This window comes from Antedon bifida, chromosome 8 (genome assembly GCF_963402885.1).
Source record: "Antedon bifida chromosome 8, ecAntBifi1.1, whole genome shotgun sequence".
Lineage (NCBI taxonomy): Eukaryota > Metazoa > Echinodermata > Crinoidea > Comatulida > Antedonidae > Antedon > Antedon bifida.
Genome location: NC_136233.1, coordinates 10,493,730 through 10,511,920, shown reverse-complemented (window position 1 = coordinate 10,511,920; position 18,191 = coordinate 10,493,730). Strand labels below are relative to the sequence as shown.

The 18,191-nt window shown below is 35.9% G+C and overlaps 1 protein-coding gene and 1 pseudogene across 1 annotated transcript; both read right to left on the bottom strand.

Moving 5' to 3' along the window:
• Positions 1–5,324: 5,324 nt before the first annotated feature.
• Positions 5,325–11,867, bottom strand: LOC144850965 (glutathione synthetase-like). The gene is made up of 11 exons (XM_078708486.1): positions 11,695–11,867; positions 11,513–11,588; positions 10,774–10,910; positions 10,622–10,640; positions 8,494–8,594; positions 8,037–8,201; positions 7,319–7,388; positions 7,034–7,225; positions 6,520–6,601; positions 5,773–5,962; positions 5,325–5,481 (listed from the first exon to the last, which is right to left on the bottom strand). Exons 1-11 carry the CDS (start codon positions 11,865–11,867, stop codon positions 5,325–5,327), a joined length of 1,362 nt encoding a protein of 453 aa, XP_078564612.1.
• A 478-nt stretch (positions 11,868–12,345) lies between these two features.
• On the bottom strand, positions 12,346–16,438 carry LOC144850964 (uncharacterized; annotated as a pseudogene).
• Between the last annotated feature and the right edge of the window lie 1,753 nt (positions 16,439–18,191).

Sequence of the window (18,191 nt, the reverse complement as noted above, 5' to 3'; positions counted from 1 at the left end):
GGGGTTACCGTGCACCCCCATGATGTATTTTTTTAATGTACATTTTTGTAATCCTGAATATATATAATTAACATTTTTTGATGTTCCCAAGACGAAATATTGTCCCATGGGGTTTTTTGGAGGCCATTTTGGTGGCCATCTTGGATTTATCAAAATCCTAAATATAGACGGTACTTGACAAAGAGTGATCATAGAGGTCTGATTTTGGTCTTAAATTGTTCAGAATATGCACATTTCTATGTACTATAATGAAATGTTTTCGTTCAAAATGGCCGGAAATGCCACTTTTGACCTTTGATCTTGTTTTTACATAAGGGTCATATCTCGGTAACCCCTGTTCATAAAGATTTTATTTTTGTCATAAATTGTTCAGAATATCCATATTTATATTAGCTTTAATGAAACATATTTTTGAAATTTGGCAGGAAATATCACTTTTGACCTTTGACATTATTGCACGACGATTTTGACAATAATTTTGACTATTTTTGTATTCGTTCTATATATTGACAACCAGTGGTCATATAGGTTTGATTTTGGTCTTAATTTGTTCAGAATATGCACATTTCTATGTACTATAATGAAAAGTTTTCGTTCAAAATGGCCGGAAATGCCACTTTTTGACCTTTGACCTTGTTTTTACATAAGGGTCATATCTCGGTAACCACTGGTCATAAAGATTTTATTTTTGTCATAAATTGTTCAAAATATCCATATTTATATAAGCTTTAATGAAACATATTTTTGAAATTTGGCAGGAAATATCACTTTTGACCTTTGACATTATTGCATGACGATTTTCACAATAATTTAGACTGTTTTTGTATTCGCTCTATATCTTGACAACCAGTGGTCATATAGGTTTGATTTTGGTCTTATATTGTTCAGAATATGCACTTTCCTATGTACTATAATAAAACATTTTCATACAAAATGGCCAGAAATACAACTTTTGACCTTTGACCTTGTTTTCACCTGAGGGTCATATCTCGGTAACCCTTGGTCATAAATATTCACTTAAAAGTCAAGTTATAAGCCAAAAAAAGTTTAAAATGGTGGCCATCTTGAATTTCAACATGGCGGCTGAAATAGAATATTTACAACTTTAATAACAATATATTTGGAATCTTCACTATCACAAACATAGGTATAGACACCATTTTTAACTTGCTACGTCACTTAAAAGTCAAGTTATAAGCCAAAATACGTTTAAAATGGCGGCCATCTTGGATTTCAACATGGCGGCTGAAATAGAATATTTACAACTTTAATAACAATATATTTGGAATCCTCAGTATCACAAACATGGGTATAGACACCATTTTTAACTTGCTACGTCACTTAAAAGTCAAGTTATAAGCCATTTTTCACATTTTAAGGGTGAAGATCTAAAAATTGAGGTAAACAGCAGATTTGAATTCAGCACCCCAAAATTACCCTAAAACACATATTTTTTCGCTTTTAACACGAAATGCCTACAGCATCTTATTAGAGTGGAAATATGACTGTCTGGACTAGTCTTTTTTTCGTATACTATCTTGCCACAGATATTGCATACCGCAATAAATCGTAATTTTCACTACGATGAAATCTTAAAATAAACAATAAATGACACATTGCATAAAACTGAAAACTGAAACAAAAGTTTACTCTCAACTTCAATATTACCATGTAAAATAGGCCTAGGTTAAAATTAATGTAAATAGTTTGGTGGTAGGCCTAGCCCCTAAGAAAAATTTTAAGTTCGTTTGATCTCAACTTATATTCCAAATACAGATGATTCATTTTTCTGTAAAAAAATAAAAATAATAAAATACTATTCTAGTACAGATTAAACGTTTTATTTAGGCCTATTGTTTGAAAGTAATTTTAGGCAATGATTGTTGGCAAACATATTCACTTACTATATCATTTAATATTATCTTTAATAACATTAAGTAACAGGGGCCGGATTTATCAAACTTGCTTAGCAAAAAAATCGTCTTAACTTTGCCTTAAATCCTTGATTTTGCCTAAGTCAGATTTATCAATATATAACATTTGCTTAATTTTGTCTTAAATCTAAGACGAACAACACCCTGCCTTAAGATGAAAAATTTCGTCTTATCTCATTTCTGCAACAGAAACATTCTTTTTTGACAACGCGAGCGCGCTAGGCCGGAACAATGAACATTCGGAAAGGCTACGCTAGTGCGTTTTCCGCTGTACTACGGACGCTAAAATAATGATATCGATCTTCATAAAGATGGCCTAGAAATTGGACGAGCAAAACTAAAATTTTCGGGATAGGTACGACCCAATTGACTAACTTTTAGAAAACTGTATCGGCTGCCAAGGGTCGCTGTCATTGATAAAAATAAATAAATGTTGATTTGATTTAAGTTTAGAGCGAATGATTTTCGTATGTATTTCCGACTGTTGTGCTCTTTCTCTATTTCAAGTAATAAAAACAATAGTAGCCAGAATGCACCCTCTCTTGTTGGGAGTGAAAATACGGAGATAAAATGTTATAGCGCCGCCATCGCTAAGAGAAAAAAGCTAATACGCATGCGTAAGCAAGAATTTTTCGTCTTAAGACATAATTTGCTGCCCTCTAGAGTTTAATTTTGCGCATGTGCAAAGTAAAATTTACCTAAGACAATTTTTCTGCTAAGACATTGCTAAGACGGTTTGATAAATAAGATTAAGTTATTTGCTTAAGCACTTCTTAAATATTTCACCTTAAGCAAAAATATAAGCAAATATTGATAAATGCCAACCCAGGTATCACACGTAATGCACCCAGAAGATATTGTTTAACTATAACAAGATACTATTTATTTTGGATCATGCAAAACTTGAATATATTAGTTAATTATAATAATTATTATAATAATTTTTCACTTAATGAAAATACAATGACATGCTAACATTGAGGAGGGGTTAATGTTAGGCTAACTATACACCTTCATTTCTGGCTGTTTTACTTTATCGTTTTGATGATTTAGCTTGTTGCTTATTTTATTTCTTTTTATCTCTATTGAGCTGAGCTGATTTCCATTGTCTTTGTTAGTAATTTGCCATTTTGATTAATATTCTATTCTAATTAAATATATACATATTTCTTTTATTTGAGTATTTTTGATACTGGGTAATCTTACAGATTGTTAAGTAGTTAACATTCATTTTGAAAAAATGGAAAAGCAAAAGAAAACCGTTACGTAGATTTACGATTTGATTTAAAATTCAACCAAGAAAGGCGTATCTGAAACCGAGGCTCCGACCATTATACCGCCCTCATCCACACTGTTGGGTTTCGTTCAAAGATCTTATATACTAAAGATGGGACACTCTCGAAATTTTACGTGCAATTCATGTAACACACAAGGAGCTCATTTTATAGGGCGCCCTCTCGCTCAAACAAGTAGATTTATGGATCAGATATGTCTACTGTATTGTAACTGAATACTCAATTTTTTTCATCACAATAATTGCGGTAATGTGTGATTAAATTATAATGATAGACTTATTTCCTGTACTTTGTAGATCTCTATTTGTTTTATTTACTGAATATTGTTGTTATTATTGAATGTTTATCATCATCATCCTCAAAATCATCATCTAGGAGTAATCATCACTCACATCACTACTACTTATTTATGCGAGTCGGTCCCTCTGGTACTAACACTAAGCGCATCGTATTCAGTTTTTGTTCTTGATATGTTCTTCCTTTTCATCCAGCAGCAAAACAGTGCATATTAGGAAAATATATTAGTCAAATAGTGTTATAAACAATTAAAAAAGAAGTCACTTTTTAAAATCACTACTTCGACTATTTTATTGCAGTAATTTTTCGGAATATATTTATAAACAATCATAGGCTTAAGCCTACAGGCATGACATGAAACAGATTATGATAGTCAATTCTGAGATAATTCATACTAGGCCTACTGTATTATGTACCCATCATTCACCATGACATTCATTTATTATTATAATTTATTTAAAACCTGAGATAACAATTAGTTATGTTATAGTAGTCTTGTGGGTAATTTACGCCGCACTGTTACTTGGTGTGGTGGATTTGGGACATCAAATATTGTAGGGATTGCATTCCATACAAGTCTTCTTGTGACCATCAGTATTTGAGATTCTTCGAAATGAATATTGCACAAGTGGCAATTACGGTGTAAATAGGAACTTGATTTCCTTCTCAAATCCGCGCGTCGTGTGTTCTGGGCCCATTTTGCACACCTGTAAATTAATAATTGTCTAGTGAGTTTTTGCTTTATCATAATTAACGTTTACGTAATTATAGGACGTCTACGTGCATGCTAATTGATTTTCAAATTGGTTAGGGCCTAAAATCAAATACTTAAGCCTAACCTAAAACCACTAACTAACGGTTGAATTTCATAAATATTAAGTATAAGATTCAATCAAAAATTGTTTGTTAGGGCTACTCAACGGATAAGTAATATAACCAGGGAACAATAAAAATAGTGTAATTTCACTGTTATTATAACTAATGTCCTAGCCTAATAATGATAATAATAATCATTTCATGCGTTAATATACTGTAATGTATGTAACGGCTGGTTAATAAATAAAATAACCATGAGACAGAAAGCAAATATTAACCATGAGACGGAAAGCATGAAATAATTAAGATCACAATTTGTTTATATTAAGTATTATTATTATTATTTCTTTAATGTAAAAAGAGGGACTACATCGACATGCCAATTGGGCTTCTTGTAGTCTTTCGACCAAATGTTTACTTATATGCCAACAATTGTAATGATATATATTTGGTCAATAAATGTTTCTTGAATTGAAAGTTTTAAAAATTGTTTGTTAAGGGTACTAAATTTTAAAGGATAAGTAATATAACCAGGGAACAGTGAAATTAGTGTAATTTCACTGTCATATAACTAATGTACTAGGCCTAGTAGTAGCCTAATAATGATAATAATTAATAATCATTTCATACGTTTAAATAATAATTATTAATAATAGACCTACCTAGTCTAGTTTATTAATATATGTATAAATTGAATACAGTAAAGTAAGATTAGTCCCTACATAGCATATGTTAAGATGTAGGCCTAGGCCTAGGCCTAGGCTACTTATTTAATTACATAAATTTACCTGTTCTTGTCTTTGGGAAAATTGTAAAACTTAAGTTCTGGGTTGGCCTTTGAATTGCTTTTACAATTAATTGCAGCACAGTACATCCCTCCACTTTTTCTCTTTTCATTCATTGTTTCTTAACCATACAAACTTTGGCGCGAGTCCTCAATCCCATTTTCTAAAGAATACTGCGATCGTCACGCAAAAGTTCGTTACTTGTTTAAGCGAGGGGGCGCACTATAATTCGACGCTTCTAAAGTGTTACGCGTAAACGCGGGTAGTGTCACATCTTTAGTATATAAGATCTTTGGTTTCGTTCGTACTAAATGTCCTGCAAACTCATTCAATACAACATCATTGCCATCACTATATCAAAAATACACATTTTTATTAATGTAAATCATCAAGATAATATTGTAAAACGTAATTTTATTAGTATTACGTACATTTTCATGGATAACAAATACGCAGATTTTCGACATGGAGCTAAGTAATCGGTCTGGTGTTCGTTACGGTAGTTTTCAAGGTGTACTTAGCATGAATTATATACATACAATTACTTTAGATTATGGAAAAATCCGACCAACTACGTTTCATATTCCTTGAAAATATTATACTGTAATCAAAAAGAAATAATCTGATGGTAATATTTCTCATCTAACCAGAGCTCCAAACATACCAAACTCTGAGACCATATTCTGTAGTTTCGGCAGCTCTGTTGACGACACTACTTTGTAGCCTGGGACAGTGACCGGGAGTATTCGATCCATCAGGATATATGCATTTCTTTCTGATGTTTTCTGAATTTCCAGGAGTTTGGTGCGAATGTCAACTCCATAGATATTATTTCCTAAAATACCAATACAATGTTGTTTTAGTTGAGGCTTATTACTCACCAATGACAGAATTAAACTAACACATTGCATGCAAAAGTGTAAAATTATAATGCTAATCTTCTCAGATTAAAATTCTTGACGAATTTTGTTAAATAAAATTAGCAAAAGTTAATAAAGAAAACTAGACTGAATCAACACATCGGTATTTGCTTTTCTGAGACTAGGTGGTTGTGATTAACGTAGTGACAACGTTTCGTTCTCATGGACGCAACGCAAGGACGTCTATAGGCCGGCTCAACGTGTCGACAACGCATACATGCCGTAATAACATAACATTTCGTGGGGACTGACGACATGCCGTAGATGTTTATTCAATACCCGTTTCTGCTTTGCGTACGTTGCAACTGTGATGGTACAACTTCTTGTCGTAAGAGGGGGATGGAAAAATTGATAGAACAGTATTTCTTCTAGTCGGAAACAAGCTTTAGACAATTCCTGGTGATCTCCACTTAACCACCACACTAATCTGTATAGAAATTATCTTAGTTCATGCTGAAACGTATTTTCTTACCCCCTCCTTCCTTGTTTGGCTTCATCACAAAGTTTTCTGGTGAGGTTATTGCCATTGCGATGGCCTCATCGCCTTCAGCACCCTAGAAACAAATTGAAAGAACTACAAGAAACTGCAAGATAGTATCTTTAGTATATTATGACAAATTTCTGATGAGAAAGGTATTATATATAATGGGGCAATAGTTGGGTAGAAATCGGAACTAAGGGCGAAGACATGAGTTACAAAACCATCTTATTATCTTTTCGGAAGATGACTAAACTACAATTAAATTCCTAAACAAAGCGGCTACGGCAAATCAGTCCATAAGCATAGCTTAGCAACCTGGTGCAATTCCACACACTTCTTCCATACCTGTAAGAATTATGGTACTGTATTTTTCTGTAATATATCATTGCCAAAAGTTTAAAGCGTAAATATGTCCTGTTTCGTTACCCCTATAGAACAAATCGCCGTCTTACAGCGAATACTTTTTAACATGGGTGATAATTTTCAGGTAGATCACGGTACTTACAATATCAAGAGAGTATTGGCCAGTGAATGTTGCCCTGATTGCCTTCACTTTATCTGGATTTGATATGAACCTTTCAACCATCCCTGGCTTAGCTATCACTTGTTGGACTTTCTTAGTTCCAGCTAGGTGTAACGAAACGTTTGGACAGCATATTGCACGAGACCTTGCAGCCATGAACACAGCATTCCACTCCTATATAAATTAAATATAATTATTATTTATTTTCAAAATACTGTACGTATTTATTATGAATTAATTTAATAAAATTAATAATTATACACATACCGTCTCAGACTTAAAATGGGATGGAATGTAACCATCTCTGTAGTAAACTATAGCAACTTCAGTACCATCACTAATTTAGCACAAATTAAAGAAATCAACAGTATTACTCATTAAATATTGTTCAACCAGCCAACCAATGGTTGTAGAAAAACATCTTATTACAATTAATCTCTGTTTGTTCTTTTAAAACAATGGCAGCTATTTTTGTTACTGAATTCAGAAATAGATAAACGTTTGTAACCTAAATGGTGTTCCTTCAAAAAGAAGCATTGGTCCAGGATTCAAATTTCTAGATTCAGATTGGTAAATATTGATAGTACAGAAGAAAAAGCTATATTCTAGTGCCATCTCACAATAAGACATAATATGATGATATAGGATGTACCTACGCTGCTGATGGGCATATGTAAAAACTTTACTTTGGGTTTTGTTGAACGCTCGATTTAGGCATAAAATCAACAGGCAATGGGAACTTACAAGACAACCGAGATAAGATAATTAGAATTTTCATTGTTGATAACATTTTTGGATTTTGTGTTGTAAATTTTTTCGCAACAAGAAGACAAATTTCATACTGTACTATTTGGTTTGTATGACAATAACAAATCTGTATCTGTAATGCGGATTGTTTTGCAATTGTCAGATTGTGGAAGTCTAAGAATATGTAAGGCGACAATAATGACTTGCTTAGGCACTAAATTGTAACTCTGACACTTACACTATTAAGCGCCTATCGTCTGACAGTTTTCCCTTTGAACCAATGTCCATTAGTGTAACTCTCTTTATTGGAATGTCCCAATTAAACTTCTTAATTCCAAACTCTATTAGTCTTTGGTCAAATACATTTCTTTCTGTACGTGATACAACGAAGATAATAGCTGCCCTATATTTAGATGAAATACACAGAATAATTTGTCCATTTAAATAAAATTTAATTTAAATTTAAATAAAAACATAATTGAACGGCGTCGCCTTCGGTGTGAATGTTAATAACTAAGAGTAGTTTGAAGACAAAACACATTTAGCTAACTAAATAGTACCGTGTTTTATTCGTAAATGCCAAATTGCCAACTAAAATTTTAACTTGAAAGGTTGTGTTGTTTTCTTGAAATTGTATCATAATTTTTTTTTCTTTTTACAAAACGAAAATAAAGCGAATTTAAAAGTTGACATACTTGGGTGTGTTGTAAATCTCCCATGCTTTTACAAATGCCTTTGAATACTGTTCTATGTTATTGTTTGCTGGCAATGACTTTTCAACATCACATCGTCCACCACCGAGAATGTTGGCAAGTTTGATAACTAACTTTTAATTGACGCGCTGAGTGTGTGGCAACTCGGGCAGCTGAGGAAGGTATTGTTTTCCTCTAGAATTGTGTTTCCACTCTGAATTTATATGCGTTGATTTTTCTGTGTTACCTGTTTACTTATAGTGGCGTACCATTGTTGTTAATTTTGAATTATTATTGGCGTTTTGGTGTAATTATCCCGAGCCGGTACCTAGCCCTGACTCGCTCCGCTCAACAGCAAAGCAGGGGACAATAGAACAGTTCTCGGTACCGTATTGTTCCAGCTAAATTCACATACTCGGCCTAAGCTGTTCACTCATCGACTCGCCTGAGGTATTACGTAACCAACATTCCAGAGCTATTGTAATTCAGCAACATCTAATTTGCATGTCGGAGCGGATCTGCTGTTTATATTATGCGGTGCTGAACTGTCTGTATCCAGTCTATTGTAGTCAGTGTTCCCGGTACGGTGTTTTTTGGTGATTGTTTTCGTGACTGTGTTGTTTTCCACCACCATGAAAGTTATTGAAGGGATCGTAGGGGAAATGATTTGGGTCCAAATTAAAGATAAAATCAAGTTGAATCAATTTGGTTGCTCTAAGGGTGTGTCTACTACTGACGCTCTTATACTTTTGTTAACCGAATGCTTTAATGCTACTGACCAAGGAGATGAAATGAGATTATTATTGCTTGATTTCAAAAAGGCTTATGATTTAATTGACCATAATATATTAATTGATAAGTTGTATAATTTAGGGGTCGAAGACCATCTAATCTCTTGGATCTATGCTTTTCTATGTGATAGAAAACAACGTGTTAAACTAGGCGATGAATTGTCCCCTTGGACAGTCGTTAAGGGTGGTATCCCCCAAGGATCCTGGTTGGGGCCCATGTTGTTTATCATCTTTGTCGACGATCTTCTGGATGGGGTGCCGTGCATGAAATACATGGACGACACCTCCATCCATGAACGCGTCGGCAACGATGGGGCAACTGTACTCCAAACCACTCTTGACGAAACTGTCCAGTGGGCTAAGGATAACAATATGTACCTTAATATTAAGAAAACGAAAGAGATGAGAATTAGTTGTAAAAGGTCAAAGACTGCTTTTGAGCCACTCCATGTTGGAGATTGTAATCTGGAACGTGTTGACGAATTTAAACTTCTTGGTGTAATTATTTCTCATAATTTGTCATGGCAACCTCATATTGATCAAATGATTAGTAAATGTAATTCTAGAATGTACTTTCTCAAACAGGTGCGGAGGGCAGGCCTGGATGCCCCCGCACTTGTCCAATTTTATACTAGTATCATTAGACCAATATTAGAATATGCGGCCCCAGTTTGGGGATCAAATATTACGAAGCAACAGAATCAACAACTTGAACAAATTCAGAGAAGGGCCTTTAAATGTATTTTTCCGCATGCTACTTATTCCGATGCCCGCAGCTTCCTTGGTTTTTCTACCTTAGAAGACCGCCGTGTTCGACTGTGCAAGGATTTTTTTGTTAAAATCAAAGACCCCAGTCACAGATTGAATCATTTGTTACCGGAGGCTCCTTCTGCTGCTTATAATCTTAGAAGACTCCGTGAGTTCTGTATCCCTAGAGTTAAAACTAACCGTTCAAAAACGTTTATTATTAATCACGGATTATTCCAAAAATGGTAAACATTTTGAGTTGTTTCCGCGACCCTCCGTACCTTTGTGTGTAAATATTATTGAAAATTTTTGAAGTTTTTAACATTGTTTAAATTTGTAAACATTGTTAATACTTTTAAATTTTTATCCTGCAGGCCTATGTCTTTAACAATTTGAATTTTATATTTATTGTTTTTATAATAAGTGATTTTTAATTGTAATTTTGTTTTAATTTTTTGATTGTATGTTCTACATTTCTGAATGTCTTTTATATTTGTATATTGCTTTTTATTTTTCTGAGTGAAACGCTTTTGTTAAACTTCAATCTTTCGTTTGATTGCAATAAAGTTCTATTCGTATTCGTATTCGTATTCGAGAAGTTGAGTAGTGTATCTATAAAATTAATTATTTGCTATTACTTTTGTGTTATATTTGTCTTTTCCCATTATTTTATTACTATTTCCCATGTTAAGTAGACTATAATTATTTGTGATGATTCAATTTTTTGAAGAGAATACTCATTTACTTATGTACTGGAGTTAAATTTGACTGGATAGCCCCGGCGCCACTTGCTATAGTGTTTATCTCAACCATCTTCGGCAGCATCTCATCTATTGATCCATCCAAAAAGTAATCTGATCTTAAAAGAGCTAACACTCCGGCCTAGAAAAAAGAAATTCATTTAAATTATTATCATCTGCATCATTATTCATTATTTATTCCAATAACTGTACTCCTCTAATTATTTTCTCGGCCATTTTCCATAATCAGCATCTCATAATTCACCTTCCCTGATTTACTCAATAAAATACAATCTATTTATTTATTCGTTTTATTTCATACGCATCCAAGAGCGAGTAACTCGTCAATTACAGAATGGATCAACTATTTAATAATTTACCGTGCTTGTAAACATTTGATGCTTAGGGAGTGGAGTTGAAAAGTCAGGATTGAAACTCTGACATTGGAATTGGAAGGCAAGCACGTTTACCTTAAGCTACAGCTCCACTTCGTGCCTCACTATCAATAAAAGCAAACTTCGCTTTTGACAAGACAATTTCCAAAAGCTTGCAAAGTTCGACAAATCTAGTTTGCCAACTTGAGCAAACTGGAGTATAAGGTTTGCTAGTGTTGTGCAGTTGACGAAATTCAGCAAACTGCAACAAACATGTTTGCAAAAACGTATACACAAGCAAACTTTAGTTTGCAAATCGAGCAAACAAAAACTGCATCATATCATCCATCCATTCCATTTTCATACTTACATCAGCAATATCTTCTTTTAATGTTGTTTCTAATATATTCAACAGCCTGCCAGTGAAATCGTCATATACTGATGCCCTGAAACCATTTAAAATGAAAATATTCAACGTTAATGATATCTATTTTTAGTACTTGAGAACTATATGTATTTTGGGGACAAATATTATTTTTATGTAATTCTTACGATTTCAATGTTTCTCGTATAAAATCATAGTCTTTTGAAATAAGATACAACAGCTCATTAATGTATATTTGCACGTCTGCAAGTTGGTAAAAATATTTCCTTGGTATCGGTGCTGGCAGAAGAGCATGTGGCCCACACATCACAGTATCTGAAGAAGTTGGATCCAATTCCATTGCTAAAGCAGAAAAATGAAACCCAATAAGAAAAGCTCTATCTTAAACTATCGGAATAAATGGGCAAACATGACACATTCTTGTTTCTCCAAACGTGTTAAGACAGAAACCATTTATAATGAAATCATTAATAATTATTATACAGAGGGCACTATGGTTATTACGTTCACGTAAAAATTGTAATAACATATTTTACCCTTTATTTGTTTATTCTCGAATTAAAGCAAATTACACTATTTAAAAAATACAAGAGTGCGGAATAAGGCCAAAATAAGTTTGGAGACAAATTTAAATGTTCTTATGGTCATCCCCCCTATTATGATCTAACAATGATTAACTATACTAATACTCACTCTTGAGCTCTCAATTAACAACCGGAAATTAAACTGTAGTTAACAATAATATGCCGTGTCTCAGAAAATCACACACATGCGTCTTATTACTGCTTCACAACATAAACATAGAGGGCGTACTTCAAATATCCTAAACGATACACTCCCCCACCAAAAACTACACTAAACTTATTGTTCTTCAATTGGAAGGATTACAACTAATCGTTGCACAACTCGTTTTAATGTTGTTACTAAACCAGTTTCTGTATGAACTCGAACTTCTGCATTCCTCACTCTATCATCAGTACTTTGGTATGTTTCTGTTACCCTGCCTAATCTCCATTTACCTCTAACTGCATTACTATCTTGTATCTACACAACGTCACCAGTCTTCACATCACGTCTTATGAAGGAAAATAATCCCGCGTCCACTTCTTCCAAAACCCATTTACCAAGCATTGTATGAACTTCAGTCGATCCTTAATGCTTACGTTGTCACTCCATGGTCCATCTGGTACCTTTCCAGTAGATCTGCCCAACAATAAATCATTTGGAGACAGATATGACCCATCCTGTGGGTCTGTAGGATGCTTTCCAATCGGCCTCTCATTTGTTAAATTCGCTACTTCAAACATAACAGTCTGAAGTTCACTGAAGGCAAGCACCTGTCCATCGATTGCATGACTAAGCGCTTTCTTAATCCCTCTAATCAGACTCTCAGTCACTCCATTCTGCCAGGGAGCATCAGGTGTAGAAAACTTCCACGTTGTGCCATGGTTCACCCCAAAACTCCTCAACTGTTTGGCTGCTGCACTCAGCTGTGTCCCAGCATCGCTGTATATTTCTTTGGGGTATCCTCGAAGTGAAACAAACTTTCTGAACACTTGCAGGAACGCGTCTGTACTATAGTTAGTGGCTATGTCGATGTAGACTGCTCTCGTCACTACTACACCGTATGCCTTTCCTCGAGCTCGCTTGTTAACTTCACCTCTGGTTGTGAATGGCCCAAACAAATCAACCCCTATATACATCCATGGTGGTGATGGTTTCAGTCGATTAATTGGTAACGGTCCCATTTTCTGATCTGCTGTGTTTTTCTCAAGCAGCCTACAAGTTACACAATGGTACTTAATGCTTTTGACCATTCTCTGTACGTCAATTATCCAGTATTTTGATCGAATCTTGGCAACGGTCGGACTGTACTCCCAAATGCCCTTTACTGTGGATTTCTTTAGCGTATAGTTTCGTAAAAGCGTTATTGTATGGCAACAAAGGTACTTCTTGCTTATTGTAGCTGAAATGTACGTTTCCACTTATTCTTTCTCCCACAACAATTACTCCATCTTCACGAATCTTAGGCCCCAAACGAGCATGTCTTGTCGAATTTAGTTTTATCTTTGGATAATAGATTCATCATTGTTTTCTGTGATTCCTTTATCCAGAAATGTTCCGCACCTTCAGTATCCTTGACCTCGATCTCTTCTAATATACTCTTTAGTCTTCTTTTCTCATACACTTTGAGAACTCTGGCAGTCACCCTTAACAACTTCTGATACTTGCTCTGCCGTCTAATTATCCTATCAACTAATTAGTCTTCCTCTTCGATGTTCACTGCCATGACTATCTTCACTCGTTCTGGAAGGGTCTTTATATTACAACTTTGTTCAATTGGCCAATTTTCAACCGGCTGTCGTAAAAACTCTCGTCCCCTTTGCCACTCACTATTTGGCCCAATCTGGATGGATTCATTCCTCGTGTGATTGCGTCCGCTATATTAACCTCTCCTCTACACCACCACCAATCTTGTTGTATCTCCCCGATTCTTGTGGCGGCAAATGTTTTGAACCCATAGCTCTGTTTTTGTACCATGGCTCGCAAAATCTCGCTGTCACCAATATAAAAAACTTGGTCAAACTTAATTCTCGTCTCATCTATTATTATTTTCTTACTCATCACCGCTGCACTTAGCTCCAATCGCACCACGCTAATAATCTCTATTGGAGCAACTCTGCTTTTACTAGCAACGATTTGAGATGAAAATTGTCCGTCCCACTGTTCGTAACGGACGTATGCCACTGCGCCTAACGCCTTCTCGAACGCATCAGAAAACATAATCAAACTTGGTAATATGCCCGGCTTTGCATCCAACGGTTTAACGCATCTCCTAAATTCAACGCTTGATGTTGTACTTAAATCTTCAAATAAATCTGTCCACTCCGCTCTCTCACTCATGTTTATAGCTTCATCCCACTCTAATTTAGCTCCCCACAGCTTTCGAAGTAGAATCTTGGCCCTCATGGTGATTGGAGTTATCAAACCCAAAAGGATCATACACAGAATTGATTTTGCTTAGGCATATACGTTTGGTTAACACTGGTATCTCCTTGAATGTACGAGCGTTGTCAGTGAAAGTAAGAACGTCATCACCTGGTTTTCAACTGATTCCTAACACCTTCTCTTCCTTTGGATTCCATGATTCTTCAAGCTGTTCTCTTCCCAAGAATATCCAATGCTTTATGGCGAAATTTCCTGGCTGTATTAATTTCTCTATTTCTTCCGCTCGTTGCCTTGCTTTCTTTGCGGATTCTTCACACTCCAGAGAATGTCATCCACATAAACATTGTTTAAAACTGTCTCTGCGGCTTCAGGTGTTGACAGCTTCCCTGCTTCTGCCGTTTTCCTCAAAGCCACTGTTGCTATGGCGGCAGATGGACGGTCTCCAAAATTTACAGCAGTCACGCAATAGGTTTTTGGTAGGGTATTCTGGTTTAAATCTCTCCAGAGAAACCGATGACAGTGCTGGTCCAGCTGAGTGATGGCAACACTATGATACATCTTTCATATGTCACCTACCAGTGCATGAGGTTTTTCTCTAAATCTCAGTAGAACTGCTAACAAGTCATTAATGAGGTCAGGTTCTTTGGCCCAATAGTCGTTCAGAACATGTCCCTTGTAGGCCGCACTGCTATTAAAGACGATTCGCACTGGGGTGCTGGAACTATCAGGCTTTTCTACTGCATGGTGGGAAATATAATGTATTGGTCCTTTGTATTCTTGCAATTCCGTTTCCTTTATTTCTCTCGCCACCCCTCGTTTCAACATATCTGCTATTTGCTCTTCGTATATCTTTTTCTTTGCTGAGTCTTTCATCAATCTTTTCTCTAGCGCTGCTAACTTCGCCACTGCCACTTTTTTGTTATTTGGCAGATTGTTTGGGTCTTTGATCCAAGGGTACCTCGCGGTCCATTTACCTGCTTCATACAGTAAGTTGTCTTCTATCAACTTTAATTCACGTTCTTCTTTCAAAGTGTACTTCTGCGCTTCACTGGGGCATTTGCCACATCGACATGAACCACATTTAGGCTGGCAGTTAACCCCCATACTTTCTATCGTCTTAATATAGTTCACTAGTATTCCTGCCCCTTCCTCCCATTCGATAGAAGGATGAGACCCTCCAATACACTGACAAAACTGGTTTTTCAGTAGAACTAGATGACCACATGCCTTGATCTGCGTCGGATGGTAACCAGCATACTCGTATCCAATTAACAAGTCGACCTCTCCAGTGGGTCTCTTGACCTCCTCAGGATATACATTAAGTATTTTGGCGAGGCTTTTTAAGTTCCAATTTTTGCCGTTATCTTTGGAATCCCATAGGTTTCTACTGCAACACAGTTTCCCATATTATCATTCATTAATATTTTATATTTCATGCTGTCGATGCATTCGGTTTGCCCGCCTAATTTGGTCAATGCTTATTTTCACTGGCCTTCCCTTTGCTTTGGCCGCATCATGTGTGATTAATGACGCCGTCGCACAACTATCCCAAAGAGTGTTGGGCTCGTTCTTGCCGCTCCTCACTTTCATCAATTGTAACAAACAAGTGTCAGATTTCATCTGTAAGCTATTTTCAAGGGACGACACTGTCGAAATTATTTCTGTGTTCTGAGTCTGCTGATGTAACAGCTTGTGATGAAGTCTCCTGCAACCATCCGTATCGCATTGCTTCTTCCCTTTACATTTAGCAATGATGTGGTCGGCTGTTAGGCAGCAGAAACATGCTCGGTTTTCTTTCAAGATGTTCAGCCTCTCATCCACAGATTTGTTCAAGAAGGTTCGACAATTCTTGGTTTCGTGTTGACTTTCTTTGTGTAGAAGGCACTTCGGTCTGCTGGATATTTCTACCATGTGCATTGATACGGCTGCTTTAGTGGGTTGGTTTGTCCGTATTGCCCCCATTGCATATTCTACACTTCTTCTTTCTCTTCGTCAGAAATTTCAGTAGTTCTGGGAATCTATCAGTTTTATCGACACCGTTGGCTTCTTCATGCATATGTCGGACCCATCTTCCAAACACTGATGGTGGTAGTTTCTTTTCTATCTCTCCCACCACCTTGGAATTAGATATTTCTCTTTCTAGTCCTGTCCTTTTCAGGTCGTGATAACTTGCTTCCACTTGAATCCACAGAATGGATGGCGCTGTAGTATGACTTAACCAAGGTATAGTCTTCTTCAGCTCTATTAAATTGACTTATAAATCTGAATTCTGAAAATAAACAACAAGATCAAGTAAGTACAACAGTTCCTGAAAGAGTTAAAGTTAAGCTAGTTGTGAAATATCGAGGTTTTTCTGCTGGAAAACATCTGAAATCGAAGACATACATGTCTAAGCCAGCTGAAATTATTGTTACCCCTACTGACATGGCGAATGAAGACCATAACAACGGGACTAACAAAGCCAAACACCTACACAACCAAGCTACGATAAATACACAAGGTGACGTAATCGAAATCGATATCCACACAGAAAGCGATCACAAAGAAAATGACGTAATAGCAACTAAACAAAAAGACCAAATCTTCTCAAGCGTGAAACCAATATTCTTTAAAGATAGCGATGCACGCGAAAGAAATGATGACTATTTGAGTGAAGAAAAAATATATTTTGCTTTATGTGAAGTAATACATGGAGATAATCTAGTAGGAATACAGAAAATTAAGAACTTATGGAGAATTTATATCAACAATCGTTCCGACAGAGTAAAGATCCTCTCAACTGGACTTAACATAAATGGCAGAAATGTGCTGGTTTACGACGTAAATCCGTATCTACCTGTGAACAACGGCGTGCGTGTTCTTGTGAAAGACATACCCATTTCTGTGCACAACGACGAAATCAGAATCTGCCTTCAAAAACTAGGATGCAAAATAATCGGAAAAATCCAGTATGTGAAATTCCGTATAAATGGAAAACTATCTAGATTCATAAATGGAGACAGATCCGTGATAGTTGAAAGCTTTAAAGGAAGCCTGCCACGCTTCACTAAAATCAATGGCTTTGCTGCAAGGCTCTTTCACAAAGACCAGTTTGGCGTTGGTGAAAACAGATGCTTCAAATGTAAGGAAATTGGGCATAAAGTAAGCTCTTGCCCTAATACCATGCCCTACACTTGTCACAGATGCGGGAAAGAAGGCCACATTGCTAAATATTGTCAAGAGACAGAAATTCCAGACAAGAAATCTTCATTTTTGAGCAACGACGAAAGTGAAGAAGAAACAACAGCGATCTTTCGACCAACATCTGGTGAAAAGTTTATACAAAAAATGTGGAAAGACCTCGTTGACCAAGACAAGAATAAAGATCTAGGATGGAGCCTTGGCGATAGCGATGAAAGTGATAACGAAACCAATGCTAGCGACAAAGAAGATATTAGAGATGAGGTGTGTAGAGAAGGTGCTGTAGTCGAAAAAAGCAATACATCCAACAAATGCAGTGCCCCGACAAAAGATAAAATACAGTCGAGCATTAAGACTTTCATTAGGCCAGCAGATTCCCGAGCAGCTAATTCCAAAGAACACCAGGATGAAATTGAAACAGAATCAAGAAAAGACTACAACATGCATAAGTCGAAAAAAGATGATGCGGTCTCAAGAAGCCCTTCAAAAACAAGAAATAAAAAGAGAAGACGAATGAGAAGCAAATCAACGTGAA